The 19,452-nt window shown below is 42.6% G+C and overlaps 1 protein-coding gene across 1 annotated transcript in view; it reads left to right on the top strand.

Moving 5' to 3' along the window:
- The window catches only part of CHRNB4 (cholinergic receptor nicotinic beta 4 subunit), a 157,488-nt gene that overhangs the window by 102,734 nt on the left and 35,302 nt on the right, over positions 1-19,452 (top strand). Inside the window, exon 2 of the mRNA XM_069222043.1 lies at positions 15,073-15,218. Coding sequence (XP_069078144.1) covers positions 15,073-15,218 — 146 coding nt within the window. The remainder of the gene's footprint in view (positions 1-15,072; positions 15,219-19,452) is intronic.

Below are 19,452 nucleotides of genomic sequence, written 5' to 3'. Positions count from 1 at the left end.
TCATAGGGTCCTGAGATATAGGACTACGAGGCATCCGGCTTATTGCAAGTCTGTGATGCCCTCTTTGGGCATCCAAGACATGCACCTAGCTTTCTGATAACACACCCCTGAGTTTGTATTGTTTTATTAGTAATAATGTAAACACTTGTGGAGTTCCTGGTCATAATGTAATCTACAGGTACAGCTTTTTGGGTAATAATGTAAACTACCTGTGACTTCTTGGGGTAACAATGTAATCTACTTGTGTCTCCCTCTGGTTAATAAGGTGAGCACCTCTGTAGTCTTTGGGTAATAATGTAATGTACACTATCTGTAAAGACTCCTGGGTACTAATGTCAGCTACATGTGCAGAATTGCAATAATCATGTAATCTAACTTTTTAGGTTTTTGGATAATAACATAATCTATCTGTGCAGTCTTTTGAGTAATAATGTCAGCTAGCAGTGCAGTCTTGAAGTAATAACGTAATACACCTATGAAGTCTTCTGGGTAATAATGGAATCTACCTGTGCAACCTTCTGGGTAATAATTTAAGTTAACTATACAGTCTTCTGGGTAATAATTTGAGCGACCTGTGCAATCTTGGGGTAATAATGTAATCTAATGGTGCGTTTTTGTGGGTAACAAGGTAAGCTACGTCTGTAGCCTTTGGCATCATAATGTAAGCTAACTGGGCAGTCTTCTGGTTACTAGTGTAATGTACCTGTGTGGTATTCTGGGTACTAATGTAAACTACCCGTGCAGACTTTGAGTAGTAGTATAATCTACCTCTGCAGTCATTTTTTAAATATTTATTGGATATTCAATACCTCACCACAGTGTCGCATGCAGTCAGCATACATGTTACAGGGGTACAGAAGACCAGACCAACGAGGTATCCCCAAGCTCCAAAGGGTATGTGAGCAATGATATCAATCAGTGCCAACCATTAGTACCCACCGCTCAGTCCCTGGAAACCGTCTGGCCAATCGGGGTAGTGATATAATCTACCTGTGCCGTCTTTGTTTCGTAAAATAAACCACCTGTGCACGTATTCTCCGCAATAATGCAGTGTGTGCAAATCTTGGGGTCGACCTGTTTACTCTTGGGGTAAACATGGCATCTACCCGCGCAGTCCTCCAGGTAATAATGTAAGATGCCTGTGCAATCTTGAGGTAATAATGTTATCCACCTGTGCACTCTTATTCGTAATAATGAAATCTTCAGTGCATTCCTGGAGCAATGCCGTAAGCTACCTGTGCAGTCCTTTGTTAGCAAATAAATTCATATGTGCGGTGCTCAGGGTTACAATGTAAACTGTCTGTGCAAACTAAAGGTTATAATGTAATCGATTAGTGCATTCTTCAGAGTAATAACGTCATCTCCTGTGCAGTCCTCCAGGTAATGATGTAATCTACCTTCGCAGCCTTCTGGGTAACGATGTAATCTACCCATGCAGTTGGCTGGGAACAATGTAATCTACTTGTGCATTCTTCAGAGTAATAACGTCATCTACCCGCGCAGTCCTCCAGGTAATAATGTAAGATGCCTGTGCAATCTTGAGGTAATGATGTTATCCACCTGTGCACTCTTATGAGTAATAATGAAATCTTCAGTGCAGTCTTCGGCAATACTGAAAGCTACCTGTGCAGTCCTTTGGTAGCAAAGGAATTAATATGTTCGGTGCTCAGGGTTATAATGTACTCAAGGTTATAATGTAATCTACTTGTGCATTCTTCAGAGTAATAATGTAATCTACCTGTGCAGTCGTCAGGGTAATAATGTAATCTACCTTCGCAGCCTTCTGGGTAACAATGTAATGTACCTGTGCAGCATTCTGGATAACAATGTAATGTACCTGTGCAGCCTTCTGGGTAACAATGTAATGTACCTGTGCAGCTTTCTGGGTAACAATGAAAGCTACCTGTGCAGCCTTCTAGGTAACAATGTAATCCACCTGTGCAGCCTTCTGGGTAACAATGAAAGCTACCCTTGCAACCTTCTGGGTAACAATGTAATCCACCTGTGCAGCTTTCTCGGTAACAATGAAAGCTACATGTGCAGCCTTCTGGGTAACAATGTAATTCACCCGTGCAGCCTTCAATGTAATCCACCCATGCAGCTTTCTGGGTAACAATGTAATCCACCTGTGGCTGTGCAGCCTTCAGGGTAACAATGTAATCCACCTGTGGCTGCGGAACCTTCTGAGTAACAATGAAAACTACCCATTCAGCCATCTGGGTAACAATGAAAACCGCCTGTGCAGGCTTCCGGGTAACAATGAAAGCTACCCGTGCAGCCTTCTGGGTAACAACAAAAGCTACCCCTGCAGCCTTCTGGGTAACAATGAAAGCAGCCTGTGCAGCTTTCTGGGTAGCACTGTAATCCACCTTTGCAGTCTTCTGGGTAACAATGTAATCCACCTGTGCATCATTCTGGGTAACAATGAAAGCTACCTGTGCAGCCTTCTGGGTAAGAATGTAATCCACCTGTGCAGCCCTCTGGGTAACAATGTAATCCACCTGTGCAGCCCTCTGGGTAACAATGTAATCCACCCGTGCAGCTTTCTGGGTAACAGTGAAAGCTACCTGTGCAGTCTTACCTTCAAGAGATGACCTTGGGAGGGAAATCACCCACCTTCTCTTCGGACCAGCAGTTGAGCCTGAACAGGCACAGAGTAACAGTAATGATGCGGATAATCTATGAGCTCTGTTTATCTGGGAAGATAAACCTGTGAATGATGGCCAGTCACTTGTTCAGGCTCTCGTGTCGTCCAGAGTGACACAGGTGAGGCAGCATCACTGGCCTTCTCAAGAAGAGCTTGACCCTAGTGAAGATTGAGCTCCTCGCTGTAACACGATTAATACCTGGTCTCGCATTACTCCAAGACTGGAGAGGCTGCGCTGCCATCCTCTGTACGTTTCACATAGGATTAGATTAGCTTTTCTGATATTTAAGGCCATAATAATACACACTTCAGTCACTTGGGCCAAAACAAAATGGTGTTACAAGAAATCTTGGGAGTCAGGCTTTACTCTTAGATTTACAAACGAATAAGCTTTGAATTAGCTACCCTGGCATGTCGCCTTCTTGAATATTTTATTAGGTTTTGGAATATTACATGGAAATACATTTCTTTTTTAAACAACATCTTGGACGATTGCGGGTGTTTGGTTGTTTGAGTGGTAATGTCTATATTTTTTTAAAGGATGGGCCTTAATTATTTTATTTCTATGCAGTGTTTATTGGCTTCATTTGTGTGTTGCTGAGTTCCTCTTTTGAGAGTGGGGGGACTTTAGGGAAAAACACCCTAGCTCAGCATTTTGAAACTAAGTGCACAAAATCAACTAAACAAGTCGTAAGGAGACCTGATTTCAACTCTTCTTCTTCAAATCGTCCATTGCGTGTGTCCAGCGAATGCCTTGTGTGCTCTGGTGAGCAAAATATGATGGATGGGAATGTGACTCGAGCAATTGCCAATAAATGAATGCATATGGCTGGTCCCTTATACATGCATCCATCACTTTTGTGTTTCAATAAAACTCCTGACGCGGTTCTGGTATGACATTTTATAAACAGAAGTTACCCCTACAAAGCAATCTTTTGCCCAGTGCTTTATTTGAGCGGATGTTTGCCAGAGCTCAGATCCTGAACTCTTCTCAGAACATCTGGCCTTTATTGAGGTGCTTGTAGTTATAATTGCACAAATTTTGCAGTGGCCTGAGAGGTTTCTAGTTTGCACTAAGGAACAGCTGCTGCTTCTTAATGATAGAAATGCATATAATTTTATTTCAAGGATGTCACTGCTACCATGGCAAAGAATCAGTGGCGAACAAGGTTCTTGTAGGCCCTGTCACGCCTCAAGCAGGTGGAGACACTGGGTCTCTTGCTGTTGGCAGCTTCTAGTGCATGAGGGCCAGACTAGTGCCAAATTTACAACACGCCTCTTACTGAACCATATAGGGGTGTGGCCTTGACATGAGTCAAATTGGATTTAGATTTAAAACCACAGCCGACCAAATAGGAGTTCTCAGGTTAATAACATGCTGGCAAGTAACTTATTCAGTCATGATGTTTTTCCTTGGTTTCTGGTACATTACAATTGCTCAACTATAAAAAGCCAGAATGTAAAACAAGCATTGGCAAAGCCAATAGGTCTCGCCTATGCAAGAGCTATTGGCTTTGCCAATGTGTTTTAGCCATGTTGCATACCAGCGCAGCTGCTGTTCAGCATGGCTAAAAGTTAATGACATAGAGGAGAGTGGTGTGGAGTGTCGTAGAGTGGTATGGTGACAAGTAGAGAGTTGTGGAGTGGAGTCGCATAGAGTGTTGTGTATTGGAGTGGCATAGAGGGGCATACACTGGAGTGGCATAGAGTAAAGTGGACTGGTGTAGAGTGTAGTGACATAGAGTGGAGCAGAGTGGAGTAGAGTGGCATAGAGTGCAGTGGTGTAGAGTAGATTGTTTCCGAGTAGAGTGGAGTGGTGCAGGGTAGAGTGCAATTGCATTGAATGGCATAGAGTGTAATTGCATAGAGTACAGTGGTGTAGCATGCAGTAAAATAGAGTGTAGTGGGGCAGAGTAGATTAGAGTGGCGTACAGTGGATTGGTGTGGCATGAAATTGAGTGTTACAGAGTAAAGTGCATTGGCGCAGAGTGTATTAGCATAGAGTGCAGTGGCATAGGGTGCAGTGTTGCAGAGTGGCATAGAGTACTGTGGCATAGAGTGGAGTTTTTCACAGTAGATTGGTGTAGCCTAGACTGGAATGGTGTAGTCTGCAGTGGCAAAGAGTGCATTGGCATAGAGTAGAGGGGTACATGGTAGAGAGGCGTAGCGTGAAGTGGTGCAGAGTGGTGCAAAGTAGAGTGGAGTGGTGTGGAGTGTTGCAGAGTACAGTGGAGTGGCTTAGACTTGAGTATTCATGGTTGGTCTTTGAATGTACAGCAAATGTGACAAGATAAGAACAAGACTTACAGGCCTATTTACAGAAGGGGAGCACTCAGAAGGATACTGTAAATAAGGCTTTCACAACAGAAGGTGCGAACTCAAGCTGGACAGCCTAAAACAAATGCAGCCAGCAAAAGGAAAGCAAGAAAATGTGAGGTACAAACCACAAGGGCAATGGCAAGCAATGGGCAGAATTCAGTCCTAGGTCAGCTTTCTGAATCTCCCTAAGATGGATTTGGCAAACCAGACAGTAGGCTATGACCTAAAAAGCACTGGATGCCTTATTCACACCAGCCATGGAACAGATCAAGATCAATCCATCTCTGCATAAATATTGAACACTGAATATTGGAAATGAAAGGCAAAATACATGTATGGATCTTTCTGTGGTGCTGTGCACATTTAGATGGTAGTTGGTAATTATTATGTCAGCCCGACTGCTGTGTACAGAGCTGTAAGATAAAATATTTAGGACCACTGCTGCTTTTTCCAAACTAAGGACCGTATTTCCAAAATCTCCATTTGCAAAAAGGGGTTGCAACTTGAGCACCGACTTTTTGCAATTGGAAAATACTTTTGAGCACCCCTATCTACTAATAGATTGGTTCACAAAATTTCAAATCGTATTGGATCGCAATTTGAGCTACTTCATCAATTTTCATGAGATAGGTCACAAATTGCAGCTCACTACGATTCAATGCCATCATCGAGATGGTGGCCTTCAGGGGCCAGCAGACCACCATATATGTGATTGAGTTCAAATAAAGTAAACTTTTTTTTTATATAATACATTTTTTTCCTAAAGGGAACTGGGTTGCGTTTAAAATGTTTAAGGTTTGTTTGAGAGTTGACGCGTGTCTGCCTACTACCCAATAAACTTTAGGGTGACAAAGGGGAAGGGTTCCCGAGGGACCCTTTCCCTTTTGGGGATGTGTTGGTATCCTAACTTAGGAGTCGATAACTTTTGAATGTTTTGCAACAAGATTTCCGTCACAAAATATTGATTCATATCACAATGGATCACCATTTGGTGGGACGCCGTAAAAAGGCCCCTTCCAAATAGTGAATTGTTCTGCCTTTCAAAACCCCATTTGCGTTCCGGTAAGATGTTACTGGACTGCAAAATGGTTTTAGTACATTTAAAAAAAAGCAATTTTTTGGCTACACACACAGATTTTGAGAATCACATGCTTTGCAACCAGAAAATGGCCTTGTGCACCTGCCTTTTAAGTGCTGCTTTCTGGCAACCGAATTGTTTCAAGCAAAAGCAGTCAATCGAGGCTTCATAAATTAGACTCTGTCTTATCATACTAACCTCGATTCCGATCAATAACCCTTAATTACACGTTCGGAAATAAATACAAATGTTTATGGGCCGTAGAGAAACAAACCCTTCACTCCACTGAACCCACATTTTATTGCACTGACATCATTCAGTGCTTCTGCAGTCGTCAGCAGAGGGGCTGCTCCGACGTGTCAGCTCGCCTGACCTGCGAGTATTTCAAGCTGTGTTGATGAATTGCAATTCTGTATGGTGCACTGAGCTAAGGATGCGTTCAGCAGTCAGCGCACAGACCAGCTCGCAGGTTATTGATAGATATGTTCAAAGCTCGAGCCACCGAGAAGGTGGCGACCTCTTGCAGATTGGTGATGTACCGCACTGACTAGTGCCTGGCACTGATATCCGCAAATCATCCCTCCTACTGTAAATTCAACAGTAAGAGCAGCTACCAGTTATCTCTCACTGATTGGCAGCAATAGGTACTCTGTGGTGGTTTGTGGCTCAGGGCATCACAGAGCTTGTAAAACAACTATTGCAGTTGTGTGATAATGATTCAGAAAATCAACAGCAACGAATAACCGGTGTGTAGTTAATATTTCCTGTAAACATCTGAACTTTCTTTGCATGATGTAAACATCTGGCACATAAAAACAAGTTGAAAGGTCAAAGTGGTGCCAAAACAGTTCACGACAGAGACCTGTTGGGTTGGGACGGTAGATGCAGTTCTGGTGACATTGACATGTGATTCAGCCCTCTTTCGTCAAATCCATGGACAGAGGGGAGTACGGGGAGGGGGCTTCAGAGTCTGTGAGATTCACACATGACTGCAATTCCTGCTTTATGTGTGGCCTCCAGTTCTGAAGGCTTGTGGCATGAACAGCTCCATTCAGTAGCTGCATCAAATACAATTAGACCTCCTAAGTAGAGGATCCTCAGATACCGGAAGAGGTGGGACAGGCTACACCTGTGCCCCCTGACCAAAGGAAAGCGTGCATCAATTGTAAACAAAAAAAGGGGTGGGGCTACGGTGCATTTTTTGTTATTAGGAGCCTCCCCCCACTTTCACCTCTGCTCTTGCCCCTCCAGATTCTCTCATTGGCGTCACTCCCCCCACTGGCACAGTGCACATCCTACACCGGGCCTGCCGAAAGCCTCTGTTGCTCGCAGTAATCCTCTTTCTTGTTTGGGAGGGAGGGGCGGTTTCATATTTAGCTTAGAATTTTAAATGTTGTTGCCCTATTAGTTAACACAACAGATTAACCTCTTACACAGCTGACAAAATGACGCAAAATTGTGCAAATATGTTGCCATCTAGGAAGTTGTGCAAAATCTAGCAAGAGGGATCAGTCGCAGCTGGAGATCTTCGGAAGTCGTGAGATGTATCAGTGCTTACTTTATGCCTGTGGTTGCCAGTGCTGGGCACCGGCACTTATTTTTCAGCCTCAAGCCTTTCCTGCGACCAAAAGACACATATGGGAAAGATGGAGGAAGAGAAAAACGAACAAGCGTCAAAAAGGGAGAAAAAAGAAAGCTGCAAGAGTGAGCTGAAGGGGCAGGGAGTGGCTGAAAATGAATTAAATGACCTGAGATGACTTCAGGGTTACGCTGCCTCAGTATTCCGTGTTCGCACATTTAATTGCAGCAGCTGTTAGTTTCAGAGAAGGACTTTGGGCAACATTACGTTTTTATTTACAAATTAAGCACTGGCTGTATTACCAGACCTGTAATGACAAAGATGTAATGCCAGACCTGTACTGCAGCGAGCAAGCTCATCTTTCACAATAGAGGAGTAAAAAAAAACTCAAAATGTTTTTAAAATTAGGACAAATAGTGCATTTTACAGGACCATTTTCCAGGAAATATGATTTAATAAGTCCCAGACTTACATCATTTATAAATAGGGCTCCCAGTTTTATGGTATTTATTTTTGGACATTTCTGTCTGTATTTATCCATATTTATTTTTCAGCCATCTTTTCAGTATTTATCCATATTTATTTTGTGTTCCGTGAATAAATGAAGTTGTAAAATGGCATATTTCCAAATTTATTTAACTAATAAATGTGCACTCATACTTTGACGCCTGTCGTGTTTTAGCAAATTAAGTAGAAAAATATAACATATCAATACATGCACAGGTAAATATTAGCATTATACTATAAACGGATGTTGACATATGTCATTATTTAAGGAAATCACACCCTGTTTTTTTTAATTCCCCACACCATTTATCTTCTCAACTGTTAGCCTGGAACTGATGAAAGACAGTATGGAAAGTCACTCAAAAGATGCCCAATTGTGTGCATTTTTGCATTTTTTTTAAAACTAAATGCAGACAGGAAACACATTGTAAAAATCAGTAAAAACTGAAAACTGGGAGCCTTATTTATAAAACCTTTCATTACTCTCAAGGTCTGCTGACATGGGCAAACACAAATAAATCTGCAGCTGCAAGGCTTCCTCTTAGCAAAGTGTTAGCGCCAAAGCAGTCACATTAAACATGGAAAATATCTAAGCCCAGATTTAAGAGGGCCTAACGCCATCCTAACGACACATTAGCGTCATTTTTTTAATGCTAATGTGACATTAGATGGCTAAAAATACCACGCCATATTTACAAAGTGGCGCAATGCTTACACCACTTTGTAGCCCATTGCACCAGATTATGCCTGCGTCAGGCATAATGTATGCAAGGGGGGTGTTCCCCCGTTAGGGGGGCTGAAAAAATGACGCAAAGAAATCTAAGAGATTTCTTTGCATCATTTCTATCTGCATTTTTGACACGTGCTCCGAGTAAGCGTTAAAAGGTGACTTCATTGTTTTCAATGGGCCTCTGGGTGATTTGCAGGATTAGCGTCAACTAGTTCCCTAACTAGTCATGGTGCACTGTATATTAAATACAGCGCACACATGGTGGCATTAGGGGGGAGCTCAGGGGTGCAAGGAAAGTGGTGCTGCACGAGGTGCAGCACCACTTTTCATAAATCTGCCCTGTAGTTTGTTGTGTTTATTGCTTAGCTCTAACAGTCAGGCACCTGCTTTATAGCCCTAATGAGAGCAACATGTTCACAAACCTCTGCGATTCCTCAATGTAAACTGCCCTCTTGTCCCATGGCTCACTTTCTATGATGCTTCACAAATGACTGCGTTTTATATGACAGATCATCACTGACACTAACTTGATGAGTTCTACATAGTCAGATTATTAGTAGTTCATAGTTTGTTGCCGCAACATTTGCATTCCTTGCCTTGTATTTTGTTGCGGCTCAGCCATGATTGAATATTACAGATCAATGCCTTATTTTCTAAATGTAGAGTCTTGTATGGTCTCGGTCATACGCTGCTTTCCAGCGACGGGTAGTTGGATACTAATGTACGCGTTATGTGAAATTAAAGATTGAGATGCATGTGTTATAATACGTTGCAACGTATGTTGCTCAAGTTTGACTGCAAATGTGACAGCACTTACTTTGATGAACTGACATCATTGCTTAGGCTAATTATCCTCATTCCTGTTTTTGTAGTTTCGTCCCTCCTTTAGGGTTCAGTGGAGGGAGCTTGAATGTTTAGTGTTGGTTGATTGGCGTAAAACAAAATAAATACAAAATGGATGCAAGTGTTGGAGATTCTGGGTTTTCTGCTCTTTCCCAGGACAGTTCCATCTACTATGGAGCAGTAGAGTTGCTAAGCCAAGTTCCTCCATTAATTTCGTGAGCCTGGTTTTCGTGAGGTTTGTGCTTTGCTTGAGCCACTCTTGTGTTCTTGGGTAGCGAGGTCTAGCAGCAGACCAGGACATATATCTGGACTGAACAGCTCATAATCGCTCCACTGACTGACCTTCAAGCTGGAAGTGGTTGTAGATCAGTAAGTAGGAGCCTCGTGCTCCCGCCTGAGGTTCATCGACACTCTGCTCCTGTCTCCTCAGCTTGGGTCTGGCCGGACACCAGCTTGTGACGCATCCCTGCGTAGCTGTCACTTGTCCGCGTGCAGTCTGCCAGTCCTACCAGCGCTGTCTCTATGCGGCCAGGGAGAAGGGACTGGCTGATGGTCAGGTCGCCCTTCACTGGTGCCTCCTGAGTGGAGACTGGAGTTAGGACATGGCGATCCTGCTGCGTAGGGTGGCAGTGCAGACAGCACACTGCGCGCACATCTAGAGCTGGTCTGTGGAGGTGGCCGATGGCATGGGCAGCGAGGGCAAAGCTTAGGGCTCATGTTAGAGCAACTGCAAGGAAGGCAATCTGTGAGAGCCTGCACGCGTCCCTTCTGTGCTTGGATTGGTTTTGTTATTCTAGGGCCCTATTTATTTATCTTAGGCTCTGACACTGAAGATGCCAAGATGAAGGCGAACTGGAAGGGCGATTTTGTAAGGGGGCAACTGTGAGCACCTTAGGCAAATACCTGTAGAACAACAAGATTATTAATATCGGGCTGTGGAAAAGGTACAGATATGGATGAAGTGGTAGATGACCATGTGAAGGATGAACTTAGGTGATGCCATAAAGAAAACTCAACCCTTAGGAATGTCAAGGCAATACAATGTTCGCAAGTTACATCCTCCTCTAACTCGCCACCAGCAAAGTGCAGATCTGAGTTGATTCAGACTAATCTAATAGAGAAATCTGTGATTTCCCTAACTAGGTTGTGGGCTGGGCTGAGGCTGTTGCAAGTGGGAACATTACCCTTCTTCTCAATAGGTTAAAAGTAACACTGGAACCAAGTACTCACCCTTCCGAATGATCAGTATAATTTTATATAGATGTGCATTATGCGACAGAAATACATCAGAATAATGATAGTCCAAGAAGAACTATTGGGGAACAAAGCTACCAAATTCGAAAGAAGTGTAAAATAGGAAATAGGGTATTTAATACTCTTACCAAGGTGGGTTATGTACGCTTAATGGTTGATATCCGAGCGATTTCCAGACAAGACCCACATACACGTCTTTCAGCTTGAGTACAGTCTTGGTATCATGGATTACACCTGTGGGCACCGTCTGACCTTCAACCCACCTTCAAGTATTGCAGAGGTCATCGATGATCATAATCTGCAGATAGCAACACTGGGATGCAATGAATAAAATATGAGAGAAAGAGACGACTGGGAAATCAGGCATCACCCGATATTAAAAGGAACATGTCGCTGTCTTGAAGACAAACTTGAAGACTGGTGGGGAAATCACAGTTTCAATAATGTAATTTAGTAATAAAACAGTACAGAGTCTATCTTCGTACGTGTTAAGATCTGAAAAAAACCTGGTGATTTTTGTTTTATTACAACATTTGACTACGACCAAAAAAGCAAACAGTTGTAAAAAAATAGAAATCAACCATTTCAGTGCAAACAAATCTTTGAAGGCATGAACTGTGAAGAAATAAAATTATACATCTCAAAATATGTGCCTTTTCCTGTAAAGTAGGATAGGTGAGACTAACGAAAGCCAAACTCCTAAATGTAAAAAAAAAATGTACAGGAAAGATGTAATGGCTACGAAAAGATCAACACATGGGAGTATTTGGACATTTATTTTAGTTCCATGAAAATGAAGGTAATATGACTGTTTCATATACAACACAACAGAGCAGTCTGTGATTGAACTTTGAAATAAGGAATAATTAAACTAAGTCTTTGTGAATGTCATCATTTCCTTATCCTTAATGGTGCTTCCACTTAAGTTTTTACAGGGGTCCTACAGTGAACATTTCCCACTTATAAAGAATCTGGAGAAAAAGGGTGACCCTGCCATGATGTCAGTATGGGCAAGATCAACCTCTTGGGTTAAAGAAAAATAAATCATCAAGCAGGGTAATGACAGGTAGTGCTCGGTAACAGATCCTGGTGAAGCCGAGGTGGTGACCTACCACTTGATACACAAACAAATCCAAGCAGCTAGTGACCCAGTTCAGGAGAGCATGGGCGTTGGTCCTGTAAAGCCCTGTGGATGGTTAGCGGACATCACCGCCCACTCTTTCTGGAAATAAGTGGCAAAAAAGCTTTCGGACTGAGTAATGAGATGATCAAAGGAGGATTCAACCATTTTTCAATCTATGGCAGGAATTGGGCTCAAATACGTAATCTGCAGACTTTAGTATTTTCAGGACTCAGTCAGTTACTATGTAAGGAACTTTTTGTTTAAAAGTGTTGTTATAAATACTAATGATGCCTGTGATGTAACTGGATATGAGTATGCATAAAAGGAACTGACATTGTGGAGAGGGCAACAAAATGAAGTTATACACTCCAGGTTATTGGCAGTTTTTGTTTACCCACAGAATGTTAAATGGCCTGATTCATCGAGCACCTGTACAAGGGAATGGTGAGACATTGAACAAGAATGAAAATTTGCAAATGCAGGTTCGAAAGTGAGCACACCAAGGTAACAAGGACAGGAAAGCCAGTTGTGAAACAGAAAAAGTTGTTAGCTAGCTTTTAAAAAATGAAAAAAGACATTAGAAGCAGTTAAATAGAAGTCAGTTTTCATTTAAAAATAAAAAAGGCATTGCAGAAACACACGGAAAGATTCTAACTTTTCTGCAAAAAAGTAACCATGTTGCCATAAATATCTACTTTCTGCTTGACACTATAAAGTTAAAAAACAAGAGAACAGAAGAAAAAAAAATCTGCTTTAATCGTGCTCCATGGCCTGACCTGCGCCCCCCCCCACCCCCCACCCCAGCTGCTGACTGTCAGAACTCGACTGTAATAAGCTATTACAGTTAAACTGTGTTGGAATTTCATTGTAATCAGCGATGGAGTGGGTCACAAGTCGCCAAGTGTAAAGAAATTAGAGAAGTATTTTAATACAGGGATTGCAGAATCCCAGGTATTATACCAACATATTTAGTAATACGCAAAGCAGTAGATGTGCATCTGAAATCGGGAGCCAAGGGCCACAGGCTAGAGTTAGGTAATAAAGTTCTGCATATAACAGATAGACTGCACCATTCGAGGTTTTCCTTGGAAAGAAGAATTCTCTATTTAACCTTTCTTCCTGAGGGTGTTTAGACCAGTCCGTTTTATTCAATACCGGATCACCGTGATATAATGCTAGTCTGCTCTCAGGAACGCTCAGTTCAGTAAAATTACTCTATTTTGTTTCCTCTAAAGAGTACACCTGATTTAGTTTGGGTTCGCCAGCTATTACGTGTTTATTTCCTTTTTGCAGCATTGGCGAAACAACCTTTTTTCAGGCTGCTTTCAGCAGGTGTCTCCTTACTGCAGCAGACAAAAGCCTTGTGATTTGCCTGTGCTCCTACCGATCTGCCTGATGCATGCCTATCTCTCAGTGCCCTAGGGCCAGATTTATCAGAGAAGCCCTTTGTGATTTCCTAATAGTGAATTTTTGCTATTCGCTATTAGCAAATCGCAAACTGGATGTATTACAGTGTGTTTAGCACTGTTAGTGATTCGCAGTGGGTCTCAAATGGACCTGCCTCATCAATATTCATGAGGCAAGTCTCAATTTGTGACCAATTGTGAATGGCTACAATCACAAGGATGGTGTCCTGCTAGGGTCAGCAGACCACCATCTCTGTGACTGCTTTTTCAATAAAGCATTTTTTTTTGTAATGCAGCACGTTTTCCTTAAAGGAAAATGAAATACATTACAAAAAGAAAACTGAAAAGTTGTCTTTTCATTTTTTAAGAGTCCTTTGGACCACTGCCTACTCTTGAAAAATGTTTGCACCCTCATTCGCAAATGGGTTAAAACCAACTTGAAGTCGCATTCCCAGCCGCAAAACAATCATACATGGCCCTGCAAGTTGTTACTAGGAAGGGACGCCCCTTGCACGCCCCTTCCTAATAGCTAGTCGCAGTCCCTATTTTGCGAGTCGGTAACAGGCTACCGACTTGCAAAATAGGGATGGTACAAAGCCTTTTACCGGTCACAAACGGCCTCACTGGCCGTTTACGACCGGTAAAAGAGCTTAATATATCTGGCCCTTAGTTCTTTTGGTAGCCAGATCGAAAGAGGTCACCTTTGCAAACTACTTTGCTGTCCTTTCGGTCCTTCTTTTGCTCAGTTTTTTGTCTCTCATTACAGGCCTTCCTTCTCTATGATCGGAAAATAATAACCCATGAGTGAAATGGAACCCTTCAGTATCCCTAAGTTCCTCCCACCAAAATCCTCCTCCATTATACTTTTCGAGCGCATTTTATGTTTTTTTAGATTTACCACTCCAAGATGGGCATCAATCTTCTTGGAATGATAAATTAACCAAACATAAAACGGCTGTCACACCATGAACTGTGCATGAGCAAATGCCAAGATCAAGCCTGCATCATCATGCGAGGCCAGTCAAAAGGGCTTTATTGTATTTTTGCCAATGCTGTACAGCATCTGCAACAAACTCATTGTTTTCTCTTTTTGTTAATGCTGTTCAGCACTCGCAAAAAAGTTTGACAAAGCCAAAAGGTCGGCACACAGAGACCTATCGGCTTTTCCAATGCTTGTTATGTTAATGGGGTGCACAATTCAGGTCTGTCCATTTCACACCAGTAATGATGCACACCAGTGCAAGTTATGCGGGCATCTCTTTTAGCAATATGGCCTTTGGAATCTGTTTGGTCAGGGTCTTGAGGAAGTTGTGGCATCACAAAGAATTCAGTTTACACCCTCTGAGATGTTGAGTACTAAAATTACATTGAACATAAGCATTTCACAAACGGAGGTGAAACAGAACTAATTTGTGTACGATTATTTGGACATTCAATAAGGCATCACAGTCTAACCCTGTCACGTCCGTGGTCTTTAACCACCCGTTAGCTCCATTTAAATCTAAACAACACAAAGTCATGTTTAAAATAATGCTGAGTGATGGAAGTGGGTAACCTTGCCTGTTTCACGTGGTTGTGTTTTCCAGAAAGCAGCACTGCAGATGCTGAGGAGAGGCTGATGAACACACTTCTGAGTCCTGACAGATATAACAAGTTAATTCGACCCGCAGCCAACAGCTCACAATTGGTATCCATCCAGCTTCAGGTGTCACTGGCACAGTTAATTAGCGTGGTAAGTTTATTAAACTGTGCATTGTTTAACTTGGGAATCTTGTGGCATGGTTTGCAAAAAAACAATGCAGAGAGCGATGAAAATGTATAAGTGAATAGTGACCAATCTGCTCCATCTAGAGCAGTAAAGAGGTCCAGCTGGACTAGAGTCAAGGAGTCCACCTTCGTGACCTCCCACAACTCACCCCAGATGATGATCTGAGAAATCGCTCACATCAGGCACACCAGGCGCAGGCAGTGGGACTTGCAACCTGCGCCGGGCAGCAGAATGTACATGCACGGGCAGAAACACAGCCTTCCCCTCAGCATTGTGAGCATGGGTAGGAATGTCAAGGGTCTTCTGTCTGGCATTGGATCAGAAACTGCAGTGGAGCTATCAAACAATTCACCCAACATTGTACATCAGTCTACTGGCTTAGGCTTCCATTCCTGTTGCAACTACAGTACTTCAGAAGGAATGCCTTAAGAAGGTGGAGCAATAATTCCAGCAGAGTTAAGTCATCTAGTAAGGTACTTGGAGATATGCAAAAGCCTACAATGTTTGCAATCCAGCAGTCAGGGAAATGTAAGCGTATACTTCAAAGGCAGTGTATATGGTAGAGATGATACACAAGGTAACACAAGGTAGGATCCATAATAAGTAGCTGAGATGTTACACAAGTCAGCCTGACACCAGTATGCTGCCTCCAATGCTTCTAGAGGTGGGCCCTATTTAAGATGATTCTACAGATGCATATATTCCCTGCCCACCACGGTATAAATGATACTGAAAGTGCCTCTTCTGGGGTTTGGCACAGCAGGAGCCCTGCTACAAATCAGGGAGACACTCAAGCCCCAACAAACTCTCATTTCCGCCATCCAGTTTAGAGGCGGTGAACCACCAGGGTTCCAATGGCTGAGCCTCAACGGGCTCTACTATCAGATACCCCGGCCTCGATGGACTATCTGCCACAGAGCCCCAGGTGATAGTGGCAGATACCCTATCCTGTTCATGGCAGGGCTTTCAACTCTGGTTGGGGCCAATTTGTGAGGCATTGTGGTCTTTGAGGCATGGTTGCCACAGAAGGAAATACAAAAATGTTCATGACACGCAGTAAAGAAATTAAAGCTTTTTATTATATTCTGAAGAAAGAACCCTCAGCCTGGTGGCTTTCTGTCTGCAGAACAAGAGGGAATGCCGGAGAGGCTGCTATAACACGATGGCCCGACAGACATTAATTTGTGTTGCAAGTGATTCCGCCACTCCAATAGATGCACTTTCGGCAAACCAATCTCCACCAGGGATCTAAAAATTCCGTAGGCCGTCTTCCACTGGAATGGCAGAAGTGAGGACTACAACAGACCTCTCACCCTAGAGGGTCGGTCACCAAGTGCTAAATGAAGCCCTGTATTGTTAAAGAGTGATTGTTAGTTGGTTTTGGGCTCTACAATACAATTTAGTGATCACTCTCAACATGCTCAACCACATGTATCTCTACGATAATATATCCACATCACAATAAACTTCAGTGCCAGATATCCGAGCCTAGTTCAATTTCTACACATAGCTAAAACATTTATTATGCAGCGGGACACAAGTCTGCTTGCAGGGGCCATCAGCCAATGTTGCGAAAACTGTGGGCATTCAGGCAATAGGCGTAGTTCAGGAAATTGACACTTTTTTAAAAATAGCAGAGTTGGTATACAAGTTAATGCAAGGTAGGCCTTGTAATAAATATCTGATATGGCATAAATGTTAGTGGAAGACAGACTGATCTGTAAGTAGCAGAGGTGGTACACAAATGAAGACAAGGTATGATCCATGATAACTAGCTGAATAGGTTTACAGGTTAATGCAAGATTGGATCCACAATAAATAACAGAAATGCTATTCAAGATAGCAAGATAGGACTCGTGAATAGCAGAGATGGGATACAAGTTAGCACAAGGTAGGACCTACAATAAATGGTAGAGATAATACACAAGGTAACGCAAGGTAGGACCAATGATGAATAGCTGAGATGTTATACAAGTTAATGTAAGGTACGATCCATGATAAATAGTAGAGGTGGAATACAAGTTAAGCAAAGTGAGAATCAAAAATAATCATCAGAGATGATACACAAATTAACACAACTGTAGGATCCATGATAAATTGCAGAGATGGTATACAAGGTAATTCAAGGTAGGATTCAAGTTAAATGGAAGACGTGGTGTACAAGTTAATGCAAGGAACGGTCCACAATAAATAGCAGAGGTGGCATACAAGTTAATGCAAGATAGGAACCACAATAATTAGCAATGTTGGTATACAACCTAATGGTCCATGATAACTCACATTGGTAGTACAGAAGTTAATTCAAGGAATGATTCCTACTATGCACTTTATGAGAAACGATCAAGGCGCTTTTGAGGCAAGGCACCAGTAATTTTGAAATGAATGTCAATTATAGTCATTAGGATGGTGCAATGTCTAGAACAGAGCAGGGCTAAATGTGCAAACTAATTTGCTATTCAAAAGAGTGGAATTGTTTGGAGGTACAACAACTTGAGAATTGTAGCATCCTTATGATTTTGTGATATGCTTCAAGATTAATGATCAATCCCACAGGAAAAGTGCAAACCTTCAATATTTCTTAATTTAAAAAAAGAAACACTTAATAAACCACAGCACATTGTTTTTCTATAGGCTATTTTTCACCCACTCTTTTCAATCACATCATTGTGATTGATTCCCACTAAACCCTCAAAACGATTTTATGACAGACATTAAACATTGGGATCATAAACTTCTGGATGCCATCGCTAATAAATACTGTTCTTCAGGGAAAGGCGCGGGCAGTATAAAAAAGCAATTTCTATGTTTCTGGAGTAATTCATTCCTATTAAAGGGGAGGCTAATGCCATGTGTTCCAAATACAAAATGCAAACCCCAAGGTAGACTATAATTACTTAAGGGCAAACAGTGTAATTCACTAGAAATGTTTGTAGCAATAATCTGCATGTCTTAATAAGTGGTATACCTTATTGAATTAAATAAAGTGCCGTTGCTCTACAACAGATGAAAAATGGCGGCTTACACACACTATTGTGTGTTTGGAGAAAGTACATTTGACAATGTACTACGTTGGCAAAAAACTGGCAAGTAGGAAAGCCCGTGTTATGGTGTTGGGGCTCCCGCTTAGGACCATGCCAGTCATCCTAGGGTCTCCTTCACCTCCCCGCTTGGGCCTATCATGTGAGAGAAGCCATTAAACAACGGCTTAGCCCTCAGCCGAAAGGGAGACATTATTTGAAACATTTCAGTGTTCAAAGCAACATTGTCTACATTAAGCTGGAGTAAACATAACTAGAAACACTGGAATGTTTGAGCAAAGGGGCCACACCAACCACTAGTCACACTCTGCCATGTCACTGTGGCTGATGGTGCTCCCAACACTCCATTACCTTTATACACCCTCTGAGCCCCCATACCAGGCCATAATGTCCATTAAAGGCCGGCTTCGGCGTCATTGCACTGAACATAAAGGCAGCTGCAATGAAGCAGGATTGTAGTCCGTGGTATAATCCATGTGAAGGCCTGTACAGCTGTTAGAACATTGCCCTCCATAAAAACAAATGCATCCCATGAGTCACAGGGTGTGGAGACCCCTCTTAGCTCTTGGAATATTTTATTTTCTCTTTTTTCATAGCACACGGTGGGCTTTAGCGCCCTGTGCCACGGCACCCTCTGCTTGCCTCTCGGTTCTGCCTAATTTCGCTTCTTTGGTAAGGCAGCAGGAGTGACAGGATCTGCAGGGACTTACCTCTCTCCCCTTCCAAGGCTCTCTGACCACATGGTCAGTGGGAGGGGAAGCATCTGCTCGTTTACTTTGTTTACAGCCCCTCCCCCTCTCATCTACATATAACCTCATATCTTGGGTAGAGACAGGTTATGTGTTAGAGCATTAAAATGCCGGGGACAGACCTGTCAACCTAAGAATATTTTTTGACGTCTGAGTCTACAGGAAGAAGGGGGTATGGTTTGGTGAAGGGGTGGGGCTTTGGACCATTTGTATGATGGAACCACGCATGTGGCAACCACACATGCCTGAATGTGGTCGGAACAACGACTGCATTGTTTCCACGCATGCCTTTACCACGCATGCCCCTGAAAACAAAATAACTCCGACCCCCCCACCCCTGCCCTAAAAAACATAGTACCGATCCCCACACCCCGCCCCTTAAAAAAAAAATAACCTAATAACCTAACCAAC

This window comes from Pleurodeles waltl, chromosome 3_1 (assembly GCF_031143425.1).
Source record: "Pleurodeles waltl isolate 20211129_DDA chromosome 3_1, aPleWal1.hap1.20221129, whole genome shotgun sequence".
Taxonomy (NCBI): Eukaryota; Metazoa; Chordata; class Amphibia; order Caudata; family Salamandridae; genus Pleurodeles; species Pleurodeles waltl.
The sequence above is the reverse complement of the archived record's forward strand: the minus strand, read 5'-3'. Positions and strand labels throughout refer to the sequence as shown.